General features: G+C 36.3%; 2 protein-coding genes and 1 non-coding gene across 4 annotated transcripts in view; 2 read left to right on the top strand and 1 right to left on the bottom strand.

The window, feature by feature from the left end:
* The window catches only part of PRPF39 (pre-mRNA processing factor 39), a 37129-nt gene extending 27403 nt beyond the window's left edge, over positions 1-9726 (top strand). For both annotated transcript variants that reach the window (XM_059058956.2, XM_067028507.1), the window contains 9 exons: positions 1073-1238; positions 1689-1796; positions 3190-3354; positions 3669-3795; positions 4166-4434; positions 5315-5499; positions 8295-8369; positions 8608-8728; positions 8989-9726. In XM_059058956.2, coding sequence (XP_058914939.1) covers positions 1073-1238; positions 1689-1796; positions 3190-3354; positions 3669-3795; positions 4166-4434; positions 5315-5499; positions 8295-8369; positions 8608-8728; positions 8989-9045 — 1273 coding nt within the window. In that variant the 3' untranslated portion in view covers positions 9046-9726. The remainder of the gene's footprint in view (positions 1-1072; positions 1239-1688; positions 1797-3189; positions 3355-3668; positions 3796-4165; positions 4435-5314; positions 5500-8294; positions 8370-8607; positions 8729-8988) is intronic.
* On the top strand, positions 4507-4592 carry LOC131754202 (small nucleolar RNA SNORD127). The gene has a single exon (XR_009335232.1). It is a non-coding gene; the product is annotated as a small nucleolar RNA SNORD127 (small nucleolar RNA).
* Positions 9727-10033: 307 nt separating the features above from the next.
* On the bottom strand, positions 10034-24969 carry FKBP3 (FKBP prolyl isomerase 3). The gene is made up of 7 exons (XM_059058968.2): positions 24722-24969; positions 22202-22303; positions 21522-21629; positions 14191-14326; positions 13632-13699; positions 11936-12033; positions 10034-10373 (listed from the first exon to the last, which is right to left on the bottom strand). The coding sequence occupies exons 1-7, from the start codon at positions 24827-24829 to the stop codon at positions 10319-10321; spliced, it is 675 nt and encodes a 224-aa protein (XP_058914951.1). The 5' UTR covers positions 24830-24969; the 3' UTR covers positions 10034-10318.
* Positions 24970-25607: the final 638 nt, after the last annotated feature.

The raw sequence follows: 25607 nt of genomic DNA, 5'->3' as shown, positions 1-25607 counted from the left end.
TGAAAGTGACACACTTATAGACATGTTGTATATAAGGTTCCAAATTGAGATGGTGTAGATATTTTAGCTCCTCAACTTGGTGTTTTTGATTAAAATTTGTATATGTGTGTGTGTGTGTGTGTATGTGTGTGTGTGTGTGTGTGTGTGTATATAAATTAGTGTGTGTAGATAAGTGACATGTTTTTCAAAACACTCTTTGCTTAAAATCTATATTTCTTTATGCAGAGTGTTGGCAGTTGTATATGCTAATCTGAAATTTAGGGAAAAGGGTTGGGCTTAAGTTAGAGTTTTAAAGTCATAGTATGCTTATTATTTCAAGCTGTATTAATAAGATTGGACAGAAAGTATATAAAAATAGATGAGAACAAAATGCAGAGTGGAATCATTGGGCATACTAGCATTTGGAGGCAGGCTGGAATCAAGGAGCAGTCAGAGACTTGGAGGAAAACCAAGAAAGTGGTAACTCGGAGCCCAGGGTGAAGAAGATTCTGAAAGGAAGGTTAGTTGACAGCCTTAAGTACTGAGGACATTATTAGGATAGAGGCTGTCCTATAAAACAAGTATACATTTAATTTTGCATGCAAGAGGTACTTGGTGACTTTAATTAGGGCAATTTCATTGGAGTGTTTGGCACAGACATGTGAATTCAGGAGTAATTGGATGGTAAGGAAGGAACTGCAAAATTTGTTGGTTATTTATAAGTAATCATTTATAATTTAAACATGGATTGCTGTATTTAATTTTACAGGCACTTGACAGATGAGAAAACCAAGATTTAGAGAAGGGAAAAACTTCCTATATGTCAAATAATTAATAATGGACAGAAGTAGGATTTCAATGTATGACTTGTCCATACCTTCTTCATTCCATTTCAAAGGCAGGAAGGAAATGAAGATGTCTAGACTGTTTTATCAAGTGGTAGGTTGTTACTGTAGAAAAGGAGAAAGGGTGTGGTGTTTTGGCTTCTTTAAATCAGAGTTCCTTTGAAAGAGTAATGTGTGGTAGAAATGTAACGTGGGATCTAAAATTATACTTCATATATAGAGCTTGTATTTTTATTGTTTTCCTTTAGATTTAAAGAACATATACAGAATAACTTACCTAGAGATCTTCTAACTGGCGAGCAGTTTATTCAGCTGCGAAGGGAATTAGCTTCTGTAAATGGGCATAGTGGTGATGATGGTCCTCCTGGTGATGATCTACCATCAGGAATTGAAGACATAACTGATCCAGCAAAGGTAACCAGACTTATTAAAAAAAATCTTTCAGTGCATGAGAAACTAAACTTTATGTCCCTTGACTGCATGTGTGGTATGACTTGTAGCTCATATAAAATCAATTTCTGATTAAGGCAGGTGGGAATTCTGTAGCTAGTTTGATTTAGAGTAGATAATGTATTTTACTATGAGACACCTGAAAAACTACTTTAGCTTAGAAGGGTTATTTGGCCTATGTTGTGATGTACTAGCCCTGTTTTTTGTTTTTCAAAAGCATAAGAAAGTGGTTTATTAGGAAATACTTTTACAGATTTCAGTATTGTTAATTGTACTTTGCACATAATTGATCACGGTTAAAAACCCATCACTATTCTAAGACTATAGTATGGGTGGATAATACTTAAATGTAAGCAGTGATATTTAAAATTTTAGTGTATAACTTGTGTGATTAAAATTTTTTTTCTTCCCTAGCTAATTACTGAAATAGAAAACATGAGACATAGAATCATTGAAATTCATCAAGAAATGTTTAATTATAATGAGCATGAAGTTAGTAAAAGGTGGACATTTGAAGAAGGTGTAAGTGCTTCCTTTTTTGTTATTGTTGTTATATGCTTCAAAATACAGATAGGAGTAATGTATTTTTCTTTTAGTTTTGAGCGATTTCTCTGCCTTTTATTTTTGCTTATTTAAATAATGAGATATTTGTCCTACTTATGGCTACCATTATCAATCATCCATTATTAATTTTATAATTTTCCACTATCAATTTTAGAAACATTGAATTCAGACTTAACGAGAATTGCAAATTATCTTTAATCTGAACCATTTTATTACAGTTGTTCAATTATTAAAATCAATTTCATTTTTATGTACAACAAAATACCTATTTTAGGTACAGTAAAATGAGGTGGGTTTTTTTTCAGGATTCTAATTCTTTATTTCTGTTTTTTTAAACATGTTTATTGAGATGTAATTCTCATGCCATATATAGTTCACCCATTTAAAGTGTACAGTTCAGTAGTTCTTAGTATATTCACAGATAGGTACATACAGTTAATTTTAGAACATTTAATTAATGTTAATTTTAGGACATTTTCATCATCCTGAAAAGAAATCCCTTACTCTTTAGCTTTCACCCCTCTACTCCCTCATCTGCTTACTGCCCCCAACTCCCAGCCCTAAGGTACCACTAAATCTACTTTCTGTTCCTATAGGTTTCCCTGTTCTGGCTTTTCACATGAATGGAATCATGTAGTATGTGGTTTTTTGTGACTGGCTCGTAAAATGAGTTTTGACAAATGTATATGCATTGTGATACCACAACAATCAGGATATAGAACTACTCTGTCACCTCAGAACCCCTTTTCAGTCAATAACCTACACCGCACTCCTACCCCAGGCAACCACTGATCTACTTTCCTTTTTTTGTTGTTGTTATATTCACTAGTTTATTTTTTAGATTCCACATATAAGTGATATCAAATGGTATTTGTCTTTCTCCTTCTGACCAACTTCACTTAGTTTGATAATCTCTAGTTGCATCTGTGTTGCTGCAAATTGCATTATTTCGTTCTTTTTTATGGCTGAGTAGTATCCATTGGTGTATATATACCACATCATGTTTATCCATTCATCTTTGGATGGATACTGATCTGCTTTCTGTTACTGTTGTATAATTGTTCAATTCTAAAATGCTCAGCAAAGAATACAGTTTTCTGAACATAAAATTGTGTAGTTCTGTTAAAATGACTGGTTAAGTGGAAAACACATTCTGTTTCTTCAATTTATAAAGCCTAAGTAATTAAAGGGATTTTAATTTTAGAAGTTTTTTTACTCATGAGATATGGTGATTAAATTTTTTTGGTTCATTATTATATTTATAATTTAAATAATTTGTATTACTGTAGTCATACATATTTTGGTGTTGGTACTGGTTTACTTTCATTGCTATGTCATGCTTTTATTATAGATTAAAAGACCTTATTTTCATGTGAAACCATTGGAAAAGGCACAACTGAAGAACTGGAAAGAATACTTAGAATTTGAAATTGAAAATGGGACTCATGAACGAGTTGTGGTTCTCTTTGAAAGATGTGTCATATCATGTGCCCTCTATGAGGAGTTTTGGATTAAGGTAAGAAAATTATATGCTCTGAAACTTGAATATATTATAAACATTGATCTAGTGACTAACCTTTTTTGTACTTCTGTTGAATGTTGTTCATATAACTATATCTGTTGCATTAGGAGATGGTCTGCTTGCAACCAGATTTGACTGCTGCATATGCCAACCTCGTTGCCTCTCTTCGTCCTTCCTTACAGAAACTAGTCTAGTGGTTCAATAAAGGTGCTGAATGGGTTTAAAAATAGAATTTTATCGTTCTGTCACATATTTAATGGCTTGTTCAACTGTAAATTATTCAGTATTTCCTCTGTTTCTGTATGTAGTATGCCAAGTATATGGAAAATCATAGCATTGAAGGAGTGAGGCATGTCTTCAGCAGAGCTTGCACAATTCATCTCCCAAAGAAACCCATGGTGCATATGCTTTGGGCAGCTTTTGAGGAACAGCAGGGTAAGAATGAGGAAATTCAGTTGATATTTTGGGATTTAAGTTACTGTAGGATAAAGTTATAGGAATTGAGTCTTGAGAGATGGTGTAAAGCAGAGGTCAGGTAAACTTTTTCGATAAAGGGCCAGATAGTAAGTATTTTAGGCTTTGCAGGCCATATGGTCTCTTTCCTAACAACTCTGCCATTGTAGCTCCAAAATAGCCATAGACAATAACATAAAAAAAATGAACATGGCTGTTTTCCATTTCAGAAAAAAAAAAAAAATAGCCAGAGGGCTGGATTTAGCCTGTGGGCTGTTATTTGCCAATACCTGGCATAAAGGATATTTCATAAGTTTAAACAAAAGCATAAACATTTAATTACTATTTCTAGGTAATATTAATGAAGCCAGGAATATCTTGAGAACATTTGAAGAATGTGTTCTAGGATTGGCAATGGTTCGTTTGAGAAGAGTAAGTTTAGAACGACGGCTTGGAAATATGGAAGAAGCTGAACGTTTGCTTCAGGAAGCCATTAAAAATGCCAAATCAAATAATGAATCATCATTTTATGCTATCAAACTAGCCCGACATCTTTTCAAAATACAAAAAAACCTTCCAAAATCAAGAAAGGTGCTTTTGGAAGCTATTGAAAGAGACAAAGTATGTATTTGTGTTTTTTAGAATATCTTCCATTTAAAAAAAGTAGTCTTTTTTTGTTGTTGTTTTTCATTTTGGCAACTATGATGAAAGGTTTGGTCTGTATGTAATATATTTTATTACTAAATGAAGACAACAGTCCCTCTAAACTGATGTTGCCATTCTTTTAAAAAATTTTCAAATTATTATGCATTAAAAGGTTGAGAAAATAAACATTATTGGATTTTCTATTTTCTCCACATTTAGAAATTTTACGGCAAGTTTATTGATTATTAAATAGAGTAGAGGGCCTGAGAACACTTTATAAACAAAAGTATGGCAGTTGCCTACATTGTAGCAAATGTAGCAGTGAGATTATTCTCCTTTTCTAAAGTATTTCCTTTTATATATCAACTGATGTCAAAAGACAGTGTCTAGGAAATTTCTCATTTTTTAGATTTTCGGCTAATGACAGGTCTGTTTAAGACACAGGTTTATAAAAGGTTTGCTTCCAGCTGCAGTTGAGGAAGATTATGTATGGTTGTGAAGATTTAGATTACTGGGAACTGTAGAGATCATTTTTTTATGTTTTACTTCATATTTGTTATGGTAGGTCAAGTTACATCAAACCCAAGGTAGGATATAGTGTTTTAATTTATTGGCATTTAGCAATTTGCATAGTTTAGGAGATGCTAGGATGATGTCTCTACCTACCAATGTGCTTATTAGTTTTTTACCTGTTTATTAGATGTATACTGAAAAAATTTAACATGAATTGCATTTTAATACAATTTTCAATATTGAATTTTTCAAGTGGAGACATAAAAATTAAGGCATTTAAAATATCTGTGGTCTAATCAAAATATCTTAGAAATATGATTAATTGGTACTGCTTTTTACACAGGAGAACACAAAGTTATACCTCAATTTACTTGAAATGGAATATAGTGGTGACCTCAAACAAAATGAAGAAAATATCCTAAATTGTTTTGACAAAGCTATACATGGTTCATTACCTATGAAAATGAGAATTACATTTTCTCAGAGAAAAGTGGAATTTCTTGAAGATTTTGGTTCAGATGTTAATAAGTAAGATCTTAATTATATATTATCTATCTGAATAGTAATAGAGCACTGATAATTTTGGATGGAAATTTGATGATGAGTACAAAATAATATATTGTTAAATTTAAAATGTTTCCTAGGTTTCTTTTTCCTCAGGTATATGTGGGGGTAAATTCAGTTTTGCAAATGTCTCTGTACTTATGAGAGGACATATGGTTTGTCTTTCTTTCAAAATTATTTTCAGAATTTTAGCATGGTAATTTAAACAATGAGTAGATGAGAGAAGGCAGGAGGTAGGAATTCTGTGAAAAAGGAAATGGGTGAAGGATTGAACCCTGAAACACAGAAACATTTAATATATAGACCACCAAAGGTAGATGGGGTTTTCTGGAATAGGAATGCCGTCTCAGATTAGAGAAGAGGATGGGTGTGGTTTTACAGATCATGCCTTAATGACCTCATCTTCATGCATTATAAAAGGCTAAAAGATGAGGGTGGGGAAAAGGACAAGTTTAAAATTTAAATCTGCAAAATAGAAGAGTAGAAATATTGATTAGAGCATTGCTGCCACTCCTTTCTTACCTGGTTCTAGTAAGGAAATACTCCAATCCTGTTAGGCAAGTGTGTATACATTTTTGATGGCTGAGTAAGATTTTAATTAAACTGAAAAACATTTAATATGAGTTACATTTTAATACAACTGTATATATGTGCTTGGCACATTAAAAGTTTTATAATTACCTAATGTAAAGTACATTAACAGTCTAATGAGAGGAGGAGGTACTGGTCTTTTAATAGACAGAGGCTTAAAGAGAGATTAGGCAGTTTTTCCAAGGTCACTTAGCTATTACATTGTGCAGCTGGGATTAGAACCTACTTTGGAGCCTGTATTCTTAACCACCTCATGTGCTGTATGTGTCTTCTTTTTGTTTTGTACTGAAGAAAGTATACAAAAGAAATGGCATATGTAATTCTAGCTTTTAGTCTAGTTGGATGGTATAGTGACTAGAGAGGCTGTACATAAGTATGTGAGGTAGCATATAACTGTTAAGAAGCCTGTGATCTCTCTGGAACAGAATGTATTTGGCATCTTTTATAGAGGAGGTGGGGCTTAATTGAGTTATTACTGGATTCTGATAAGCTAAGGAGAGGATAAAATGGTGGAAGCAAATTAAAGTTCATGTAAAAGAACATCTGCTTGATTGGAGGGTTTTATGAAGCAGTAAAAGCTTGATGCTGAATGTGCTGTTCTTAAAAGCTAGACTGAGTTCTGAGCACATGTACACGGTTGACAGTAGGAAGCTATTAGAGTTTTGAGTTAGATTAAATGACATATTTAAATTTGGCAGTAATATACAGACAAATCTGAGGTTCGACACAAGGATGCCAGTTGGGCCCTTGCAAATATAGTTATGGAGGGTCTGAGTATTGGGTCTAAGATTGTTGTATTTGAAATTTAAAAAGGGAGTGATATGGAAAATAAATGAGTCGCTTAGAAATTTAGGTAGCACTATAATGAATTGGTAAGAATTAATGTTCAATCAAACAAATACAGGATTAAATCCTAGCTCTCACTTAATATTTTGTATTCCTCAGTTTTCAGATGTTCTCATATGAATATTGAGTCTCTTGTTGCCAACCCATGAGTTGTTAAAGGTCTTAAGGAAATTAGTCCATTTAAAGTCCTTTATGTTGAGTAAACACTGAACCAGAGATTACTGGTATTGACAGTTTTTGCCCCTGGAATATTTTGGGACCAGTGTTACTGTTAACTGTTACTAAATGTGTACATATGCAGGCTGTCCGGGGAAGTTGAACATGCATGTAAACATCAAGGTCATTTCCACAGAAATGTTAATTCTCTGTGTTCAGGTTTCTGATTACCTTAAAAAATAAGGCCATCTTTGTCTTTCTAAAAAATATTTAAGAAGGTGGTAAAAGGAGGGCATTTCCTGGTGGTCCAGTGGTTAGGACTCCACACTAAAAAAAAAAAAAGTAAATGGTAAAAGGAAAACAAAATCATTATGATTTTAAAGTCAGTTTGGCTTCAAGTGACATTGTTTTTGAAGTTCTAAGTTCCAGGTGAGACCTATAATACATAGCACATTAATTTTTTTATTTATTAAAAATTATCTTTTTAATCAATGATAACTAATTATACTGTAGTTTTATTTTAGTTCTAATTCAGTTTATCACATGGTCAAAGTTTACACTTTATCCTAACTGGTGGCAGGTGTCTTTAATAAGCATTGTTAAGTTAGATCTCAAAAGTATACAAATTATGTAACTGTCAGGACTCATGGTTGCATTGGACGAAAACATATTGTCGAGGTCACTATCTTTGTTGTGTGGTAGCTCCTTAGTCGGGCTCTCCCCATGTGTTACAAATAATAAAAACAGGTAGCTCTTGGCCAGTATCCCATCAGCTTTAGCCCACTGTAGTACAGAGAACAGGCACTTTTTCAGTAGCTCAGTCAAAAATCCTGGGACTTACTGACATCCTGGTTTGAGTCACATGATCACCTCTATAAACCAGTCATTGGTCATGGTCAGACATGTAGTAAGGTAATTGGCTAGGCCTGTATCTCTGAAGCCTCATTTGAACCCCATGGACTGAGAAGGAAAGTGCAAGGCAGTGTGGTTTGCCAAAGCAAATAACATAGAAAAGGTAGCTGGGGGCAGTTTTGCCTGCTGGATCATTTTTTTTTTTCCAAAAGGATGTTCATTGCAACATGCTTTTGTTTCCCGAAGTGGAAATAACTTAAAAAATTTGTTTGGCTTTTGTCTATACCAAAGGATTGTTTTTCCTTCCCTCTTAGGCTTCTGAATGCTTATGATGAACATCAAACACTCCTAAAAGAACAGGATTCTTTAAAAAGGAAAGCAGAAAACGGGTATGTAACTTCCTGCTGAATCAGGAAGGGATGCTTAAAAGAAGACATTTCATTGCGGAAATCCCTTTAAAGATAATTATTACCTTTATGTTGTGGTAATTTATTTTCATGATTTGAAATAATATAAAACAGAATGGTCAAGAACTTCAGATGAATGTACACAGGTGACATTCATCCATTTGTTAAAAGTACTTATCTGTGGGAATTCTGAAAGTTTCCATTTTGACCTTTGATTTAGATCAGAAGAACCAGAGGAAAAGAAAGCACACACAGAAGATACAACTTCATCATCTACACAGATGATTGATGGTGATTTACAGGCAAATCAAGCTGCGTATAATTATAGTGCCTGGTATCAAGTGAGTTTACATAATTATAATTGAATTTTTTGTTAATAGATGTTATTAGAAATGCATAAATTAGGATAGTCTTTTTTTTTTTTTCTTTAGAAAAATGCTTCAGTTGCACATTGTATAATACATTGTCTTCTGGTTAAGACTTGGAATTTCAGCAGTGAACACATGCTTGTTTTCTTAAATATACCTGCTTTAATTACATTTTTATATATAGAACTCAGCCATAGTTCTTGTATGCTAACATGTTTGCTTTTTCCTTTCAGTACAATTATCAGAATCCTTGGAATTATGGACAGTATTATCCTCCCCCTCCAACCTGATGGGAAAATTAAATATCAGATGGAGTGTGTGAAAAGTTTGAAATTATTTTTTTTTAATGAGGGATGTAAACATAGCATAAGCTTGTTGTATTTGATAACTTGTCTTCCCTGTTTCTGTGTAACATGATTTGTTCAGTAATAGGGGAAAATGTCACTTAGTAGCTTACGACAGATACTATTTCCTACCATTTATAAAATTTACTTTTTATTGGAGAACTATTTTTTTGATTTTTGCATTAAGTGGTCTAGAATTCTTTTGCAATGCATTTGCAACAGAGTTTTGTAGCCTTAAGGGTAGGGAAAAAAAAACTGACTGCAAATCATGTCAGTGTAGTACAAGATTCTGAAAATACATAAGGGCTGGTTATTAAGGATTTACCTCCTCCTTAAAAAAAAAGCTTTTTAACCTTTGCTGACAAGATATTGTCTGTGTGGTTCAATTATCCTTGTGAATTTGGATCGAACAGCAGAAGATACCTATTAAAATACTGTCTTGGAATAGAGATTATAAATGAGGAAATGGAATGTTTGCATCCCTTTAAAAAAATGAAAATCATATCAAAACTGTTGTTTCAGGAGACTTTGTATTTGGAATATTCATGTAAAACTTGTGAGCAAGCTTTCATTTTGATCAAACTGATCATCTTCATTTTTGTAATAAAACTGAAGACTCATCCAATAATTGTTATGAATTTATTGGGGGGAATCACCAAATAATATTAACTTTATATTCACCAGTATTAGTGGTTTATTGGTTTTGAAGTATACTTTTCTTGAATTCATCTATTGTTGACAATTTCTTAGACTTTTTAGCCTTTTGCTTCCTCTCAATCTCGCTTTTGCCTTCTTTATACACAAATATTTAAAGATTTTAAGACGATTGTCTCTGGCAAAGCTGTCCAGACAATTTTACTATTACTCCCAGGTTTGATGAAGTCTTAGTACTGGTTAACCTAATTAGAACATGAATATATTTACACAACACAAATCAAGGCATAGGATAAATTTTTATTGAGCCTTTCAGTTTACAACATGAGGTAAAAGGCAAGTCAATTCTCTTTAAGTGATATTCTACACAGCTGTAGTAAAATATTTTAAACTTCAAGGATTTATATGGATTACATTTCTTAGAAGTTGGGGATCAAGTAAACAAGTTCTAACTTAACTTCTTGAATTTTCCAGTTGACTCTTCCCTTACAATAGTAACCAGTTCTAATTAGACACCTAAGTTTCTTCAAGGCCGTGTTTTATTGTTGCTGATGTCTTTACTATTTCAGTCAATATCCACTAATTCCACTTCAAAAATAAGTTTTGCATTTGGTGGAATTCTGTTGAAGAAGTCAAGGTAAATTTGATAAAACTTGACTCTCCCCTCATTCCCCTTAGTGTAAATTAGAATCACGGGACTTCTCTGGTGGCGCAGTGGTTAAGAATCCGCCTGCCAATGCAGGGGACATGGGTTGGAGCCCTGGTCTGGGAAGATCCCACATGCTGCGGAGCAACTATGCCTGTGCACCACAACTACTGACCCTGTGCTGTAGAGCCCGCGAGCCACAACTGCTGAGCCCGTGCACCACTACTGAAGCCCATGTGTCTAGAGCCCATGCCCTAGAGCCCACCACAACGAACAGTAGCCCCTGCTCGCCGCAACTTGAGAAAGCCCACGCACAGCAACGAAGCAGCCAAAAATAAACAAATTTATAAAAATAAATTAGAATTATGAATATTGGATACTGGTAATTAACTCCAAAGGGAGGGCTTTATAGTTGACTCAGGGGCTAGTACATAGGAACCTAGAGGTTCCTAAAAGTATTTTTGTGAATGGAGGTCATAACCTGTCAATAAAGGCTGACTAGATAAATTCAGCTTGAACTAGGATCTTCCTTACCTGCATGCCTCTCTAGTACTGCCAAGTTAGCCACTACTTGATGAAGACTGCTACTCAGTACGCCCCACCCCTGCCCCAAGTGATTTCAGTCTAGCTGATTGTATAAGTTACATTAATTCAAAGTTCATATGAGGTAGTACCTGATATTTGCTGTGAATTTTCAGATGTTGAATTCAGAGAACAGTGATTTTTATCTGACTGGTCTTGAGATACTTCACGAGAGGGAGCTGCAGTTGGCCACGGGATTTTGATAGGCTGAGAAGAGGGCTATTATATCCCCAAGTAACTGTAACTGATAAGACTAGAAAGGACTTCCAATTTTTTTATCCCCAAACTTACTCTAACTGGGCCAACTAGTCCACTGGGAATGCAACCAACAACTAAACTACCTTCCTACTTAGCTATTGGATTGTTCTGGTCATAATAGACTGGAGTCATGGCTCTTCTTTTTTTTTTTTTAATGTTCACAAATTGGGCCTATCAGAAAAGTACTGTCACTGGTTGTAATCACAAATGCATACACTATGATGTTGGACCTGTGGTCTCCTTCATTTCATAACTGGTGATCCCCAACATATTCCATTTCTAAGCCTTGAGTACCCAATTAATTGCCTGAAATCATATGGAAGCATAAAATTACCATGAGCCATATCTGAATCCTACAGTTTGCTACAGTTGTTTGTTTTGAGCATCTTAACTCCTTGAAATAAACCCTTCAAACATTAATAGTAGCTTTTCAAAGATGGAAACTTAAACCTGTTTAGGTCTTGAAAATTAAGAGCTTAAATAGGAAGAAAAAAGGACTACAGCTCAAGTTAGAATACTTTGTAACAGTAGAAAATATTGTGTATATTGGAGGTGTTGACACAAAAGCATCTAAATATCAGGAAGACTGGTCTGGACAGGATCTCTGATCTAGAGGTTAACCTAGACAGCATTTACATACCTTCAAGTGATCTTTCTTAGTGATTTTTCTTTTAATTACAAAGGAAAAAAGGATACTTGGCATCAGGCTGTCCTTTCTTTCCATAAGCCCATTCTGGTTCAATCTCCAGTCGAGCCTTTTCTCCTTTACTCATAGTCAAGAGTGCTTCATCCCACTAAAGGCAAGAACATAAAATCAAAACTAATGATACTTTACAAAAGCATGCAAAGCCAGAAGAAAGGCAAGATGACATACAAAGCATTCTGTTAACAGGATTTCATTATGTCCTAAGGTAATGTCCTTGGGTGAGAGTCTCTAAATCTGTCCTTTATTTCCTCAATGAAAAAAGTTAAGGACACATTAAACAATTTTTTAGTGTAAATACTTGAACTTTTCAAAATGATATGTCATTTTGTACAAATTTGGATCTTAAAGCCAAATTACCAAAAACAATATGATGCAAGGATACAGAATATATTACTAGTATCATATACTCTTGAAATGTAACAATTACATAAAGCTCAAATGATAAAGATAGATCTGTCACATACTGGAAATTAAGAGTATGGTTGACTAGAACAAATTTACCAGTAAACATTTTAGTTACAGAAACAAAAATAGCTCAACCTGATATATCAACTTGGTATCAGATAGTAGTTAAAAGTGATTTTCAACTAAACCTTTAGTTTCAAGATGTTTTATATTCTATTTTGGGCTCTGGATATGACAACAATATTTTGGGTCTTAACCACAGTACAAAGAATAACACATTTAGGGTTCTCATAACTGCATTTAAATAGGCATTTTGGTTATTAATGTTTGACGTCCTGCTCTTTCATCTTTTGTAGTGTACACTGCAATGGTCAGTAAAGCTCAAGCCTAACTTCCCCTTTTTTCAGAGTTTCCTCTGTTACCTCTCACATGTAAGGGTGGGTAAAGGCATACTTATATTTGAAAGGTATTTTTGGTGTTTGAGCCTAAATTGTGAGAGGTGAGAGGGCCAAAGGAAAGACTCCTAGAAGTTTCTATCAGTACTTCAGTGGAACAGATATTTTACCTTTCTGAATCATATATAAGTGGTACAACAGCTATTTAACATTTTATAAGAATCAAATTTAGAAAGCCAAACATTCCGGCAATTACAAAGAAAAAAAAAGGGGCAGGCATGGAAGGAAATAATATTTGAGTCTCAACTATTATGTGCTTTAAGTTATACCTATTTAATCTTTTTAAAAAAATTTTATTTATTTTTGGTTGCATTGGGTCTTTATTGCTGTGTGCGGGCTTTCTCTAGTTGCGGCGAGCAGGGGCTACTCTTTGTTGCGGTGCGGGGGCTTCGTGGTGCGGGGGCTTCTCATTGCGGAGGCTTCTCTTGTGCAGCATGGGCTCTAGGCACGCGGGTAGTAGTTGTGGCTCACGGGCTGTAGAGCTCAGGCTCAGTAGTTGTGGCGCACGGGCTTAGTTGCTCCATGGCATGTGGGATCTTCCCGGACCAGGGCTCGAACCCTTGTCCCCTGCATTGGCAGGCGGGTTCTTAACCACTGCGCCACCAGGGAAGCCCCCCACTTAATCTTTTAGCAACCTCGAGGTAGGCTGTCCTGTCTGAGATCCAGAGAATGTAATTTGTGCCAGATCAGTTAGCAATGATAGCACTTGATTTGTGAGACTCGAAAGATTGTTTTCATCTTATTCTCAAACCTAATTCTTTATGTTACCATACCACAAGTAGTGTGTGCCAGACTATCTACTGGTTCATGGCCAGTTTTTACTTACTCCTCTGATAACTTTGCCTATCCCGACCTTAAAACTTAAAGGCTTGGCATTTTTCTTCTTCTTCGAACCTGTAAAACAGATTTTCTTTATAATTAATAATGAAGTTAAGTTCCAATTGAAAAACACAGTGATTTAAGTCTTTAAATTGATTTCAGAACTTACCATGCTATGCATCTGAAAAGAAATAAAAATTCAGAAAGCCAAGTAATTCATCAAGAAAATTTTGGATGTAAAAATAATTATGCTCTAAAGGAGGGAGGCAGAAAGGACCTATATTTACACCATTAAAATAACACTATTCTGCCTTTTATATGAAAATACAAAAGCCTGAAATTGGGGCATTAACAAAGTTTAGACTAAGCTGCTTTATTTTTTGCTTTTCAATGACCAAAAGGTCTTCATTTACACCCAGCCAAGTAGTGAACTGAAAACGTTTTACAAGTAAATCACAGGTGTGAAAGACTTCTGGAAAAAAAATGACAGCCAAGAAAATGGTACTGCCAACACAAATATTTGGCATGCCCTAAAGCCAAAGAGATAAGATTACATTTAGACTTACTCGTTTGAATATTAGTATCAAAAACAGTCCCATCCTGTAGTGTTCCTGTATACCAGCAGTGAACAATATCTCCCTTTTTGGGAAAGTTGGTTTTATCTCCTTTTTTAAGAACAGATTTCGTATATTTTGGTGGACCCTAGAAACAAACAAAAACAACACACAGAGTCATTAATTCATGTCCTTTTTTTTAGAAGGATGACAAAGAGAAAACTTATACAGCCAACTGTGACCTAAGTCCAGTCACAAGAATTTCACAGATTTGGTGACAAACTATTTTGCCTCTGGTTCACCACTGAGTTAAAATAAAAAACTCACTATCTCATTTCAAGTCTGTGATGAGAATATTAGTAACTAGCACACCTATAATTTCAAATAACTTCCAGCTTCTTTGGAAACCAATGTTCTTTTGACAAGGTTAATTATTCATCAAACCATAAAGTGAATCCAGTTATTTTCCACGGTTAGAAATATTACATTTTAATTCCTATCAAATTATAAGGCATTAAATCACTGTGACATCTTTTCAAAGATTTGAGTTGTGTTAGCACCAATAATTGGCATTACTAAATATTTGAATTATATCCAATTAGAATAAATACAAGTAATATTGCATTTGTTCCTGGACTTGAATTGAAAATAAGTTCACACAATGAATGGAATTATCTATAGAAATTACCGTAAGAGGCATATTTCCTAGAACAAAGCAGGATTATCAGGGTCTTTTTTTTTTTTTTTTTTTTTTTTTTTAAAGCTAAGGGTTGGGCTTCCCTGTTGGCACAGTGGTTGAGAGTCCGCCTGCTGATGCAGGGGACGCGGGTTCGTGCCCTGGTGTGGGAAGATCCCACATGCCGCGGAGCGGCTGGGCCCGTGAGCCATGGCCGCTGAGCCTGTGCGTCCAGAGCCTGTGCTCCGCAAGGGGAGAGGCCACAACAGTGAGAGGCCCATATACCGCAAAAAAAAAAAAAAAAAAAAAAAAAAAAAAGCTAAGGGTTAATCTAATCATTAGTGAGGAATCTATGAGAGGAAAGCAATTTCTTAGGCAAACTTAAGAATATATATAGAATTTTATACTACAGAACATTCCAAATGTTTTACAGAAACTAACTCTCCCTTATGAGGTAGGTACTATTACTATCCCTGTTTTACAGATAAGGAAACAAAAGGATAGAGTGGATAAGTAACTTGCTTAAGGTCCTAGAGTTCCAAAGTGGCTGTGTAGGATTGGAAACCAGGCAGCCTGGTTATAAAGCCCAAGATCTTAACCACTTTACTACCTCTCAAGCACACATGGAATGTCAGGTATTATACTAGTCATTTTGTAATGTCCATTCATTTAACCATACAGCAACCTGGCAGTTCTTTACCCATCTTTTATAGAGAAAGTAGTGAGGCCTGGATAGGGTATAAAGCCCTATACAATTCAGAGTCTTAAGGTTAGAACTTTCAGCTAAAGCTAGGCTGCCTCCCTAAGTCAAAAGAAAGTCACATCTATAGCTCGAATACAAAGTGTATTACAAAAGTAAGCATTAACTTTCTTCCTGACCCATTCCAAGCTTGTTTTAGTGAGACGTTATTTTAGAAGTCTACTGCTAGCAGTGTAAACAGGTGCCATGTCTTTGGAATGTGATTTTAAAATGTAAAAGTATGATAATTCTCTTTATACAAATATATACTCAAGAAGTAATTTGAAACTTAGGAAAAAATCTTTATGCAGTTATTCCATACACTATTATACATAATGGCAAAATAAAACCACACATTTATGGTAATATAATAGTCAGTTTTTAGTAATGTGGAAACATTCTTATAAGATTACGAGAAAAATCAGTAGAAAGTTCTACAGTAAAATCTCAACTATTTCAATAAATATACACAGAAAATATTCAAAAATATTCTGAAATGTTAAACATTTCTAGGTGTTGGAATTATGTTTTCTCTATCCTATTCTATTATATCAGAAAAATAAATGATTTTTAAGGAATATAGTTGACTTGACAAAAACTGTTAACATATATCCCAAATTTGAAAATAATTTAAATTTAAAAGCCACAAAATGAGGATGACAATATACGTATATTATGTGAAAATATCAAAATATCAAGACTTTATTAAAGAAATTACAGATAACTATTGAGTGGATAAGGTACGATTAGCAAATAATAGCCACATTTTAAAATTTAATGTCATTCCATTATTTTCCCATTTGTTGTACCACGTTGCTTGGGCATGTTGTGTTACCTACATTAGAGGTCCTAGTATAATGCAAACACAATAAATTGGTGGCTATATCTCAGTCTTAACAGTGAAGGCGCAGTCTGCCTAGTTGGGGCCTCAATTTCAGTGTTTCACAAAGTCTTTTATGGATCACCCATTCCTTGGCATTGTTAGAAGAAAAGGGCCTAATATAATTAAGTTTGGGAAATACTGCATTCAAGTTAAATATGCCTCTTTTGCATAACTTCTCAGAGCTAATTATGCATTAGCTAATATACACTGTGAATCTTCAAGTAGGAGACACAAGGTACAGCTTTTGATGCCACATGAATACACCCTGGAACTTCTGGGACCTATAAAACACTTTGTAAAATGGAGGATCTCGTTTTGGGTTTCATTGCAAGAACCTGATTGCTTCATGGTGGGAGGTCAGATCAGTCCCAAGCTATCCTGGAGTTAATGTGCTTGAATGGACCTGGCTTTTCGGTAATTTCCTGGCTTTGCAGCAATTTCTTAGTCCAGAGTGAGGAAAAGAACTACATTCCTGAGACTGGGTCTGAGCTAGAAACTTCTAGACACAGAGATAAAGGAACTTTTGAGAGTAATCATCATAGCTGCAATTACCTAGATCATGGCATAGCCTCTAATTAATTAGATCATGGCATAGCCTCTGAAAATGAGAGTACAGTTGACCCTTGAATACTTTGGGTGTTAGGGGTGCCAAGCCTTCCTGCAGTCCAAAATCCATGTATAACTTATAGTTGGCCCTCCCTTTACATGATTCCTCCGTATCCGTGGTTCTGCGTCCGCAGATTCAACCAAGTAAGGATTGAGGGTCATGGAGTACTGCAGTATTTACTACTGGAGAAAATCTGCATATTATAAAGGACCCATGCAGTTCAAACCCATGTTGTTCAACTGTCAACTGTATATAATTATTCTTAATTCAAGAAATACTTGAGCATGTTCTATATGTCAGGAGCTAGAGATACACAGTTGAGCTGGCAGACATGGTTCTGGCCCTCGCTCTAACAGAGAATATAGGTGTGTAAACAGAGAATATAGGTGTGTATTAGGAGACCTAAAGAGGAAGCACAGGGTGCCAACATGAGAAGGACACAGTGATGTACTCCAGTATAGGCTATAGGCTGGGAGAGGGTTCTCTGAAGTAATGTTTACACTGTATCTTGAAGGACAAAAGAAGGTCACTCAGGTAGTAGGGGAAAGTTTACAACAGAGAATAGCATTTTCATAGCAGGGAAGAGCATGAAAATAGTACAGTCTGCAAGGTAAGAAAGAAAAGAGAATGGTATGAGACAAGGCCGGAAAGACATATAACACATGTTAAGAATCTGGGTTTTTATCTTTAGGTCACTGAGCAGCCAGCCAATTACCAGTTTTAAACGAAGAAGTTACAAAATCAGATTTGTGTTCTAAACAGATCAGTTTGACCTAGTTGAGGAATTGGATAGGGAATCAAAAGTGAAAGTGGGGAGACTTGATAGAGGTTAGTATAGTAGTCTAGGTCTATGCTGGGGTGCCAACATTGAGGATGACAAAAGATGAGCAGTTTTGTGATATATTTATGCAGAATCAACAGACTTCAGTGATGATTATATGTAAAGGAGTTATGAAGGATGAATCTCAAGTTTTTGGCTTGACTACTTTTACAGTCATTTCTGACGTCTGAGTGTGAGTTCCTGACCTAACTTATACTTTCTCTCCTGTCCAATATGCATTCATACTTGAAAACTTTCCTCACACTATTTAATACATAATATGTAACAAATATATTGACTATGACTGATTTATTTAAAGTCCAATAAGAGCTATTAGACAAGGTTCTCTGCATTAAGATGAATAAGGTAGAGGTAAATAATATACATACCCATGTGCTACAGAAATTTTTGGCAGCTATGTAAAGTCTGGGATGGTAAAAATTTCAGAGGAAGCAATGAGCCCATGACCTGGGTCTTGAAGGGGACACAGAACTGACAAATAGGGAAGTTGAGAGGAGAGACACACTAAGCAAGAAATGTAAGTATGGACAGTTTAGTAGACAATGAGCAGACATCTGTGACAGAAGAAGAATATTCCTATAGAAGTAGTAAATATGGAGCTGGGCAGTGGCCAGATATTGGAAGGTTTTAAATGCCAAAAATGCAATCCAATAGAAAAACAATGAGTCACAAATGTAATTTTTTTAAAATGAACTCATTTTTTCAAGGCTTTTTAAAAAAAATGTATTTATTTTTATTTATTTATTTTTGGCTGTGTTGGGTCTTCGTTTCTGTGCGAGGGCTTTCTCTAGTTGCGGCAAGCAGGGGCCACTGTTCATCACAGTGCACGGGCCTCTCACTGTCGCGGCCTCTCTTGTGGCGGAGCACAGGCTCCAGACGCGCAGGCTCAGTAGTTGTGGCTCATGGGCCCAGTTGCCCCGTGGCATGTGGGATCTTCCCAGACCAGGTCTCGAACTCGTGTCCTCTTCATTGGCAGGCAGATTCTCAACCACTGAGCCACCAGGGAAGCCCCACAAATGTAATTTTAAGTTGTCTAGTTGCTGCATTAATATTTCAACATGTAATTAATATAAAAATGTTGAGATATTTTACATTAAAAAAATCATATTAAAACTTTGAAATTGCATATTTTATATTTTAATTTGGAGTGGCCACAAAGTGCTCAGCAGCCACGTATGGCTAGTGACTACTGTATTGGACAGTGCAGCTCTAGACAGTGTAGAATTACTGAAGATTTTTGAGTAGGTTGTGGTTTGCAAAATATTTTAGAAAGCTTACTAGAACAGCCATTTTGGGGCTGAATGATGATGAAAGAGAATAAAGGCAGATTAGTGACTTTTCCCACACTCCAGGTCTGAGGCCTTGGAATGCTTGAGAATCAAAAAGGAATGGATGGGGGCTTCCCTGGTGGCGCAGTGGTTGAGAGTCCGCCTGCCGATGCAGGGGACACGGGTTCGTGCCCCGGTCCGGGAGGATCCCACATGCCGCGGAGCGGCTGGGCCCATGAGCCATGGCCGCTGAGCCTGTGCATCCGGAGCCTGTGCTCTGCAATAAGAGAGGCCACAACAGTGAGAGGCCCGCGTACCGCAAAAAAAAAAAAAAAAAAGAAAAAAGGAAATGGATGAAGATGTGAAAAAGAAGGAGATTTTTGAGAGCCTTAGATCTGAGGGAGACATGAAAAGGAAAAAGAAAACCAAAGATCAGAGAACTTTTAAACTGGGAAGAAGAGAATGGTTACAACTATTTATGTTAATATTTTGGTAAAATAGAACACAAGAGTATATGAGAAAGGAATAGGAGAAGGTTGACTTCTGGAAAAATGTCAAGTAGTTTATGTGGAAGGGGAATTGAGCGAGGGATAGTATGAAAGCTGCTGAGTAGCAGTGAAACTAGAAACCATGCTTGGCTGATATTAAGCATTAATTTATACAAAGCCCAGTAAAACATTTGATGATTATTTTTCTTCACAATATTTGCTCTGCAGTCCTGAAGATGAACAGAGAAAGCAGACAGCAGGGACCAGCAAAGTACTGGTCAAGAAGTTACAGAATCTAGGCAGGAAGACAACGAGTACATAAAAAAGAGGGCTCACACTGACCAGTTAAATGAAATGAAAAGAGGTCTTAAAGAAAAGGATATAGTTTAGGACTCTCACGAAATCTCTCTAAACTGCCTCCAGCCCTTACAGCTTTTACTTTTATTTGTAATGCTCTTTTTCTTAATCTCTTGATATATTATCTGCTACCTCATACATCCCTTACTCTAATTTTCTGGAATACTCTTTCTGGAAGATAAACTATGTTGCCAACTGCTTTTGTAACCCTTCTAATAATTATTATACCTCTATTTACCTTAGTAGCTGCTCAATATTTGCCCAGTATATAAAACATTTATCAAATTATTATTATTATTGTCACTGATACTAACACTGCTAGGAATGAGTGAGCTTAGTTGTTAGCAAGATATTATCAAAAGTGGCAAGATAATAATCAATTTAGCTCTACTGAGACTTTTCAAAGAGCTGTCCTTAGCTCTACTAAGGCTGTCCATTTGCAGAAATAGTTTTTTTTTTTTTTTTTTTTTTATGGAGACACTGGTGGAAAAATGTTTTATTTTTTTGAATTTTATTTCATTTTTTTTAATGCAGCAGGTTCTTAATAGTTATCCATTTTATACATATTACTGTATGTATGTCAATCCCAATCTCCCAATTTCAGAAAGTTTTATCTGGCTCTTCAAACCTTGGTACCAAAATATAAAACCTGGGCTGGGAAAGATGAGACAGATGAACCCACACCCTGCAGCCAGGTCTGAATTTACTATTTATATTGCCTAGGACACCATGTACATCAGAAAAAGCTAAAAATAATCAAAAAGAAGTTTCTTTCACTCAGTCCAACTTGGCTATAGAATAGGCCCTTAAAATAGCTTTGAAAGCTCAGAAGTTCTGGCTAGACATAGAGGCAATATAAAATACAAAGCTAGGGCTTCCCTGGTGGCACAGTGGTTAAGAATCCGCATGCCAAGGCAGGGGACACAGGTTCGAGCCCTGGTCTGGGAAGATCCCACATCCCGTGAAGCAACTAAGCCCGTACACCACAACTACTGAGCCTGTGCTCCAGAGCCCACGAGCCACAACTACTGAGCCCACGTGCTCTGCGACGAGAAGCCACCGCAATGAGAAGCCCGCGCACTGCAAGGAAAAGTAGCCCCCAATCACCGCAACTAGAGAAAGCCCATGCACAGCAACGAAGACCCAACACAGCCAAAAATAAATAAATTAATTGATTAATTAAAAAACAACAACAACAACAAAAACCAATGAACTGATTTGGCCCTATGAGTGAGAACATGTTTAAAAAATAAAAACATACAAAGCTAGAGGTATTTCACAGGAAAGACTTACTAACTGTAAAGCACTGGTTCTTAGGTTTTTTTTTTCCTTATTGAGTACACCCAAGGGAGATAACCCACTCCATATTAGTGTTTGGCTCACTGAAAGTGGCCACCCCTTATTATGAGAACTCAGTGCTGTAAAGCAAATACTTTTTCTCAAATTCACATGTGAAATCAAGTAAGAATACATTCTATACAAACCTCATCCAGAGTCTCTTCAGACTTGGTTTCTTTGGGTTTATCTTCATTAAGCTTCACATTTTTCACCTGCTCAGACACTTTGCTTATACTTTCAGTACCCTTGAAACGCTGTAAGGAAAATAGTCTAATGTTTATCATATTCATGTCTGGCTAAGAACAAAGGAAGAATCTTATATTAAGCATTTTAATCAACAAATTATGAATCTCAAACTATCTCACAAAACAAATTCTGTAATGAGACCCGTAACATTTAGAAAGACCAATTCAGACTCAGAGATATGAATACTATTCAATCAATTCCTTAATAAAGATTCTCTTTTTTTTGGTGGAAGGTGGTCATTTCATAGTTAACATATATTGGAGAATTTCTTAAAATTTGCTTTTTTAAAGGCTCAGCCTAGGTCTAACCAAGACTTTAAATTCATTAATGAAATGCAACTTACTTTAGATTTATAACTTTTCAGTGTCCTTAAAAATCTGTTCCCTTTCAAAATATCAAAACATCCTGCCATATTACAGATCAGCCATGCTAAATTTGACAGTCCATTTATGATTATAGTTAAGAAAAAGTATAGGTGGAAAAATGTCAACATATTCTGCAAATAAATGCATTTAAAGCTTCTTTTTGGGAATAAAATATCTAAAATGATATTCTGGTAATAAAATGTAACAATACTCACCTTACTTTCAAAAAGATGATTATAGGCTGTAACCAAATGGTCCTTGTTAGCTGTCTTGGCCACATTTTTAATGTTTCCTAATAACTTGTGTTCTGCAAGAAACTATAAAGAAAAAAGCTAGTCAAAATAATTTCCCTCATGTAAGAAAGGGTCTAAAATTAGAAAATGAACTTTTGAGTTAGAAATTATGTTTTTAATCATATTATTGATAAAAGAAATGAAACATTACATTTTATACTCTACTTCATAACAAAAACAAGATTTAAGGAATATTTTTAAAAAGCCATATTGGGTAATTATAAGAAATACTCAAAGATTAGAACTGTAATATTGCATAGTGGTTACACTGATGTGTACTAACCCTTTTCCCATCATGGAACTCATGGAAGAGCACACTAACATAGCAAGGACATTTTGGTAACTGGGCAAAGCTGCTCCTGGCAGGATGTTACTTGGCCCCTGCCCTGGGAGCCTCCAGCCATGTTGGGTGTTTCTATCTTGACATATCTGTAACCCATTCTTGGCACACCCAGAAACACTGTTACACAATGCTGGATATATAGTGTTTAAATGTATAGGCTGTGGTGTCAGACCATCTGGGTTAAAATCCTAGCTGTCTGATTTTAGACAAGGGACTAAGCTTTCCTAAAGACAGTTTCTGCATCACAGTGAAAGATTAATAACAGCATCTTATGTCAGAAGCTTCTTATAAGGGTAAATGTAATAAACCATTTCCAGTCACACAGTAAGAACTCAATACATATTACCTATTTGATTAATAAAATAATGTATTTAATAACTCTAACAGTAGAATTCCATTTCTCTCAAATATAAGACTAAACTGTCAGATGAATACCGAAATACAACTACTGAAATATCAAATCTTCAAAATCATGTACCTTCATCTCAAAATCACGTACATGTTTTCCTTACTTTATTCTTCTTCCTTTTCTACCTTGTGGTCCTTGCTTGATTCCTCATTTTGTTACTTTCCCAAAGTTGTCCTCTGGCATCTTTTAACCTTTCTAACCTTCTAACCTTACAATAAAGCAGTTTTTCTGAAACTATCACTATTGCATTTTTCTCTCTCACTCATAGAGAAATGTTCTAAATGATAAAGGCTCATGGGAAAGGCTATTTTGATTAAATAGAAGCAATCGGTTACTTTAGCACTGTTGTGATTTCTTTAGCAAGTTTTCAGAAAGATATCCAAAATATAAACATCTCCATGATATCTTATGATCAATAAAATAGTGATTGTCAAATATAGGTTTACATATGTGAATGAACACTGGAGAATATGCATGTAAAAGATTAGTATATTAGTATTAGTATATTAGTATTTTGACAAGCCAAGTTTCTTGAAATTGTCCAATGTGGGCCAGTTTTACATTAGATTCCACCTTGGGATGATTTTTTTAATAAGAATTTGATGAATATAGTACAGTTTTGAGGCATTACACGTTAATAAATGATAGATCTATTGTTTCAGTGAAATGTGGACTGGTTTAAGAGAAAATAATTCCACTAAAATAGTAAAATTGGTATAAATGGTGTCTCTGAGGCATGGTCTTTCATTTTCACCCTTGTATCCCCAAACACTGAGCACGGTTCTTGCTGTAGATGTATAAGTATTTGCGGATGTCAGAATTATTATTCAGGAGGGAGATTATTGAAAATTAAGTTAAAAATCGTAGATAAACCACATTTAGACCTCTGCTATTTCTGATAAGTGGGAAATGTTGCGGGCACACAAACTGTACAGTCGTTCAGCAATTTAAGGAGATATGAATTATATTAATTCCCGAAGGAAAAAAAGCCGTCTGACAAAAATAACTTGTGACTACAGAGAGTGGTTAAGATGGAGACTGTGCTGAAAAATGCAGGGCGTAAAAGTAGGAAGAATGCCAAACAGATTTCTTAGTTTGTTTATAACAATGGGAGACCACTGTACCCGAAATACTCATGTAACTCCCCTAAATATACAGGTGAAAAGGTCATTTAAAGGGTCGATATTTTAAAAATTAAACAGCGAGACTGTAAAAAAAAAAATCACACTTATTAGTGTTCAGTGTTGGGTAATTGATGAGAAAAGCAAATCGCACCATCGTTCCCACCGAAATCTTCACATCCCTTCTCATTTCCCTAACAGCCCACACTCCCCGCCAGGGATCTATCTCACGCAAGCCTCCAGTCCTCGGGCCCCCGCCTCAACCCCCCAAATCTACTGGTTCCTTTATTTTCACAGCCTCCACCTCACTCAAGCATCTCAATGAGGTTCTAAATCTGCTACTGCTGCGTGCCCCAAGAGGTAAAGTTGCTCCACCCGCCCAAATAGGGCTGGCTCGAGGGGCGGGAGCGTGGCTCGGGAGCACACGCGGGACCTCTCCGGCCTTCCAGGCCACAGGCCGCTGGAGAGCGAGGGCGGGGGCACCGAGGAATACGGAATGTATGGGCATCTACGGGGGGGTGAAGTGTCCCTCAGCCGCACCAGCCCGGCCGCCCCGCCGCCTCCGGTACCGAATCTGAACCGTGATCCTGCAGAAACTTGATAATGTCCTTCTTAGGGAGCTGCTCGCTGCGCAGCTGCTCCACGGTCCAGGCCCGCTGTGGAACGGCCGCCGCCATCTTCCCCCGCTGCCTCCGCTTTACTGAACCAGCCCGCCTGGGTTCGGCATCGCCCCGCCCCAGAGGCGTGGCGCGGACCCTGCTCGAAGCTCGAGGGGGCGGGGTCACGGCGCTACCCGGCAGGATTGGGGCCAGTGTTTGAGTGACGTCAAGGCTGTGCTCCGCGGGCCTCTTTGTTGAGTCCCGGGTAAAACCGGCCGATGTGGCCCCGGCAGCTGACTACGCAGAAAGCCGCAAGGTGTCAGCTACTCTTAATTGGAACCCTTGTGAGGCGACCATCTCCGATGGTAGTGATTGTTTACCAGCCATTACCCACACTTGTTTATTATCGACAAGCTGCTATGCATTTAAAGTCTTTAATCTGTTTAAAGGAAACAAAAGCATTCAGACATCTAATCTCATTTTATCTAGTTCTAGCCTAAAGATTCACATCTGACTTGGCTCAGTCCTTGTCCATCAGAACAACCTATATTCCACCACTTTCCTTTTAAAATTCACACAAATTAAACTAAAATACAACCGGTTCCCTTCCCCCTCCCAAATACAAACATGATAAACAGCTTGTCTAAAAGCAAGTCCAGACACTTGACCATATAAAACAATGTAAAGTGGCTACATGCAGGATGGCGCTTGTTGGTGGTGGCGATGAGGGGGTGACATTATTAGTGATCCAAACAACCTCGTGATGTTTGTGTACTTTTCCTCAGTACACGTAGAAACAAATCTACAGAGGTTACTTGAAGTCGCCACTTTTAGAGGGGAGACGCCGGGAATTGTA

This window comes from Kogia breviceps, chromosome 3, assembly GCF_026419965.1.
Source record: "Kogia breviceps isolate mKogBre1 chromosome 3, mKogBre1 haplotype 1, whole genome shotgun sequence".
NCBI classification, from domain to species: domain Eukaryota; kingdom Metazoa; phylum Chordata; class Mammalia; order Artiodactyla; family Physeteridae; genus Kogia; species Kogia breviceps.
Note: the sequence above shows the minus strand (reverse complement) of the source record. Positions and strands in the feature narration are given on the sequence as shown.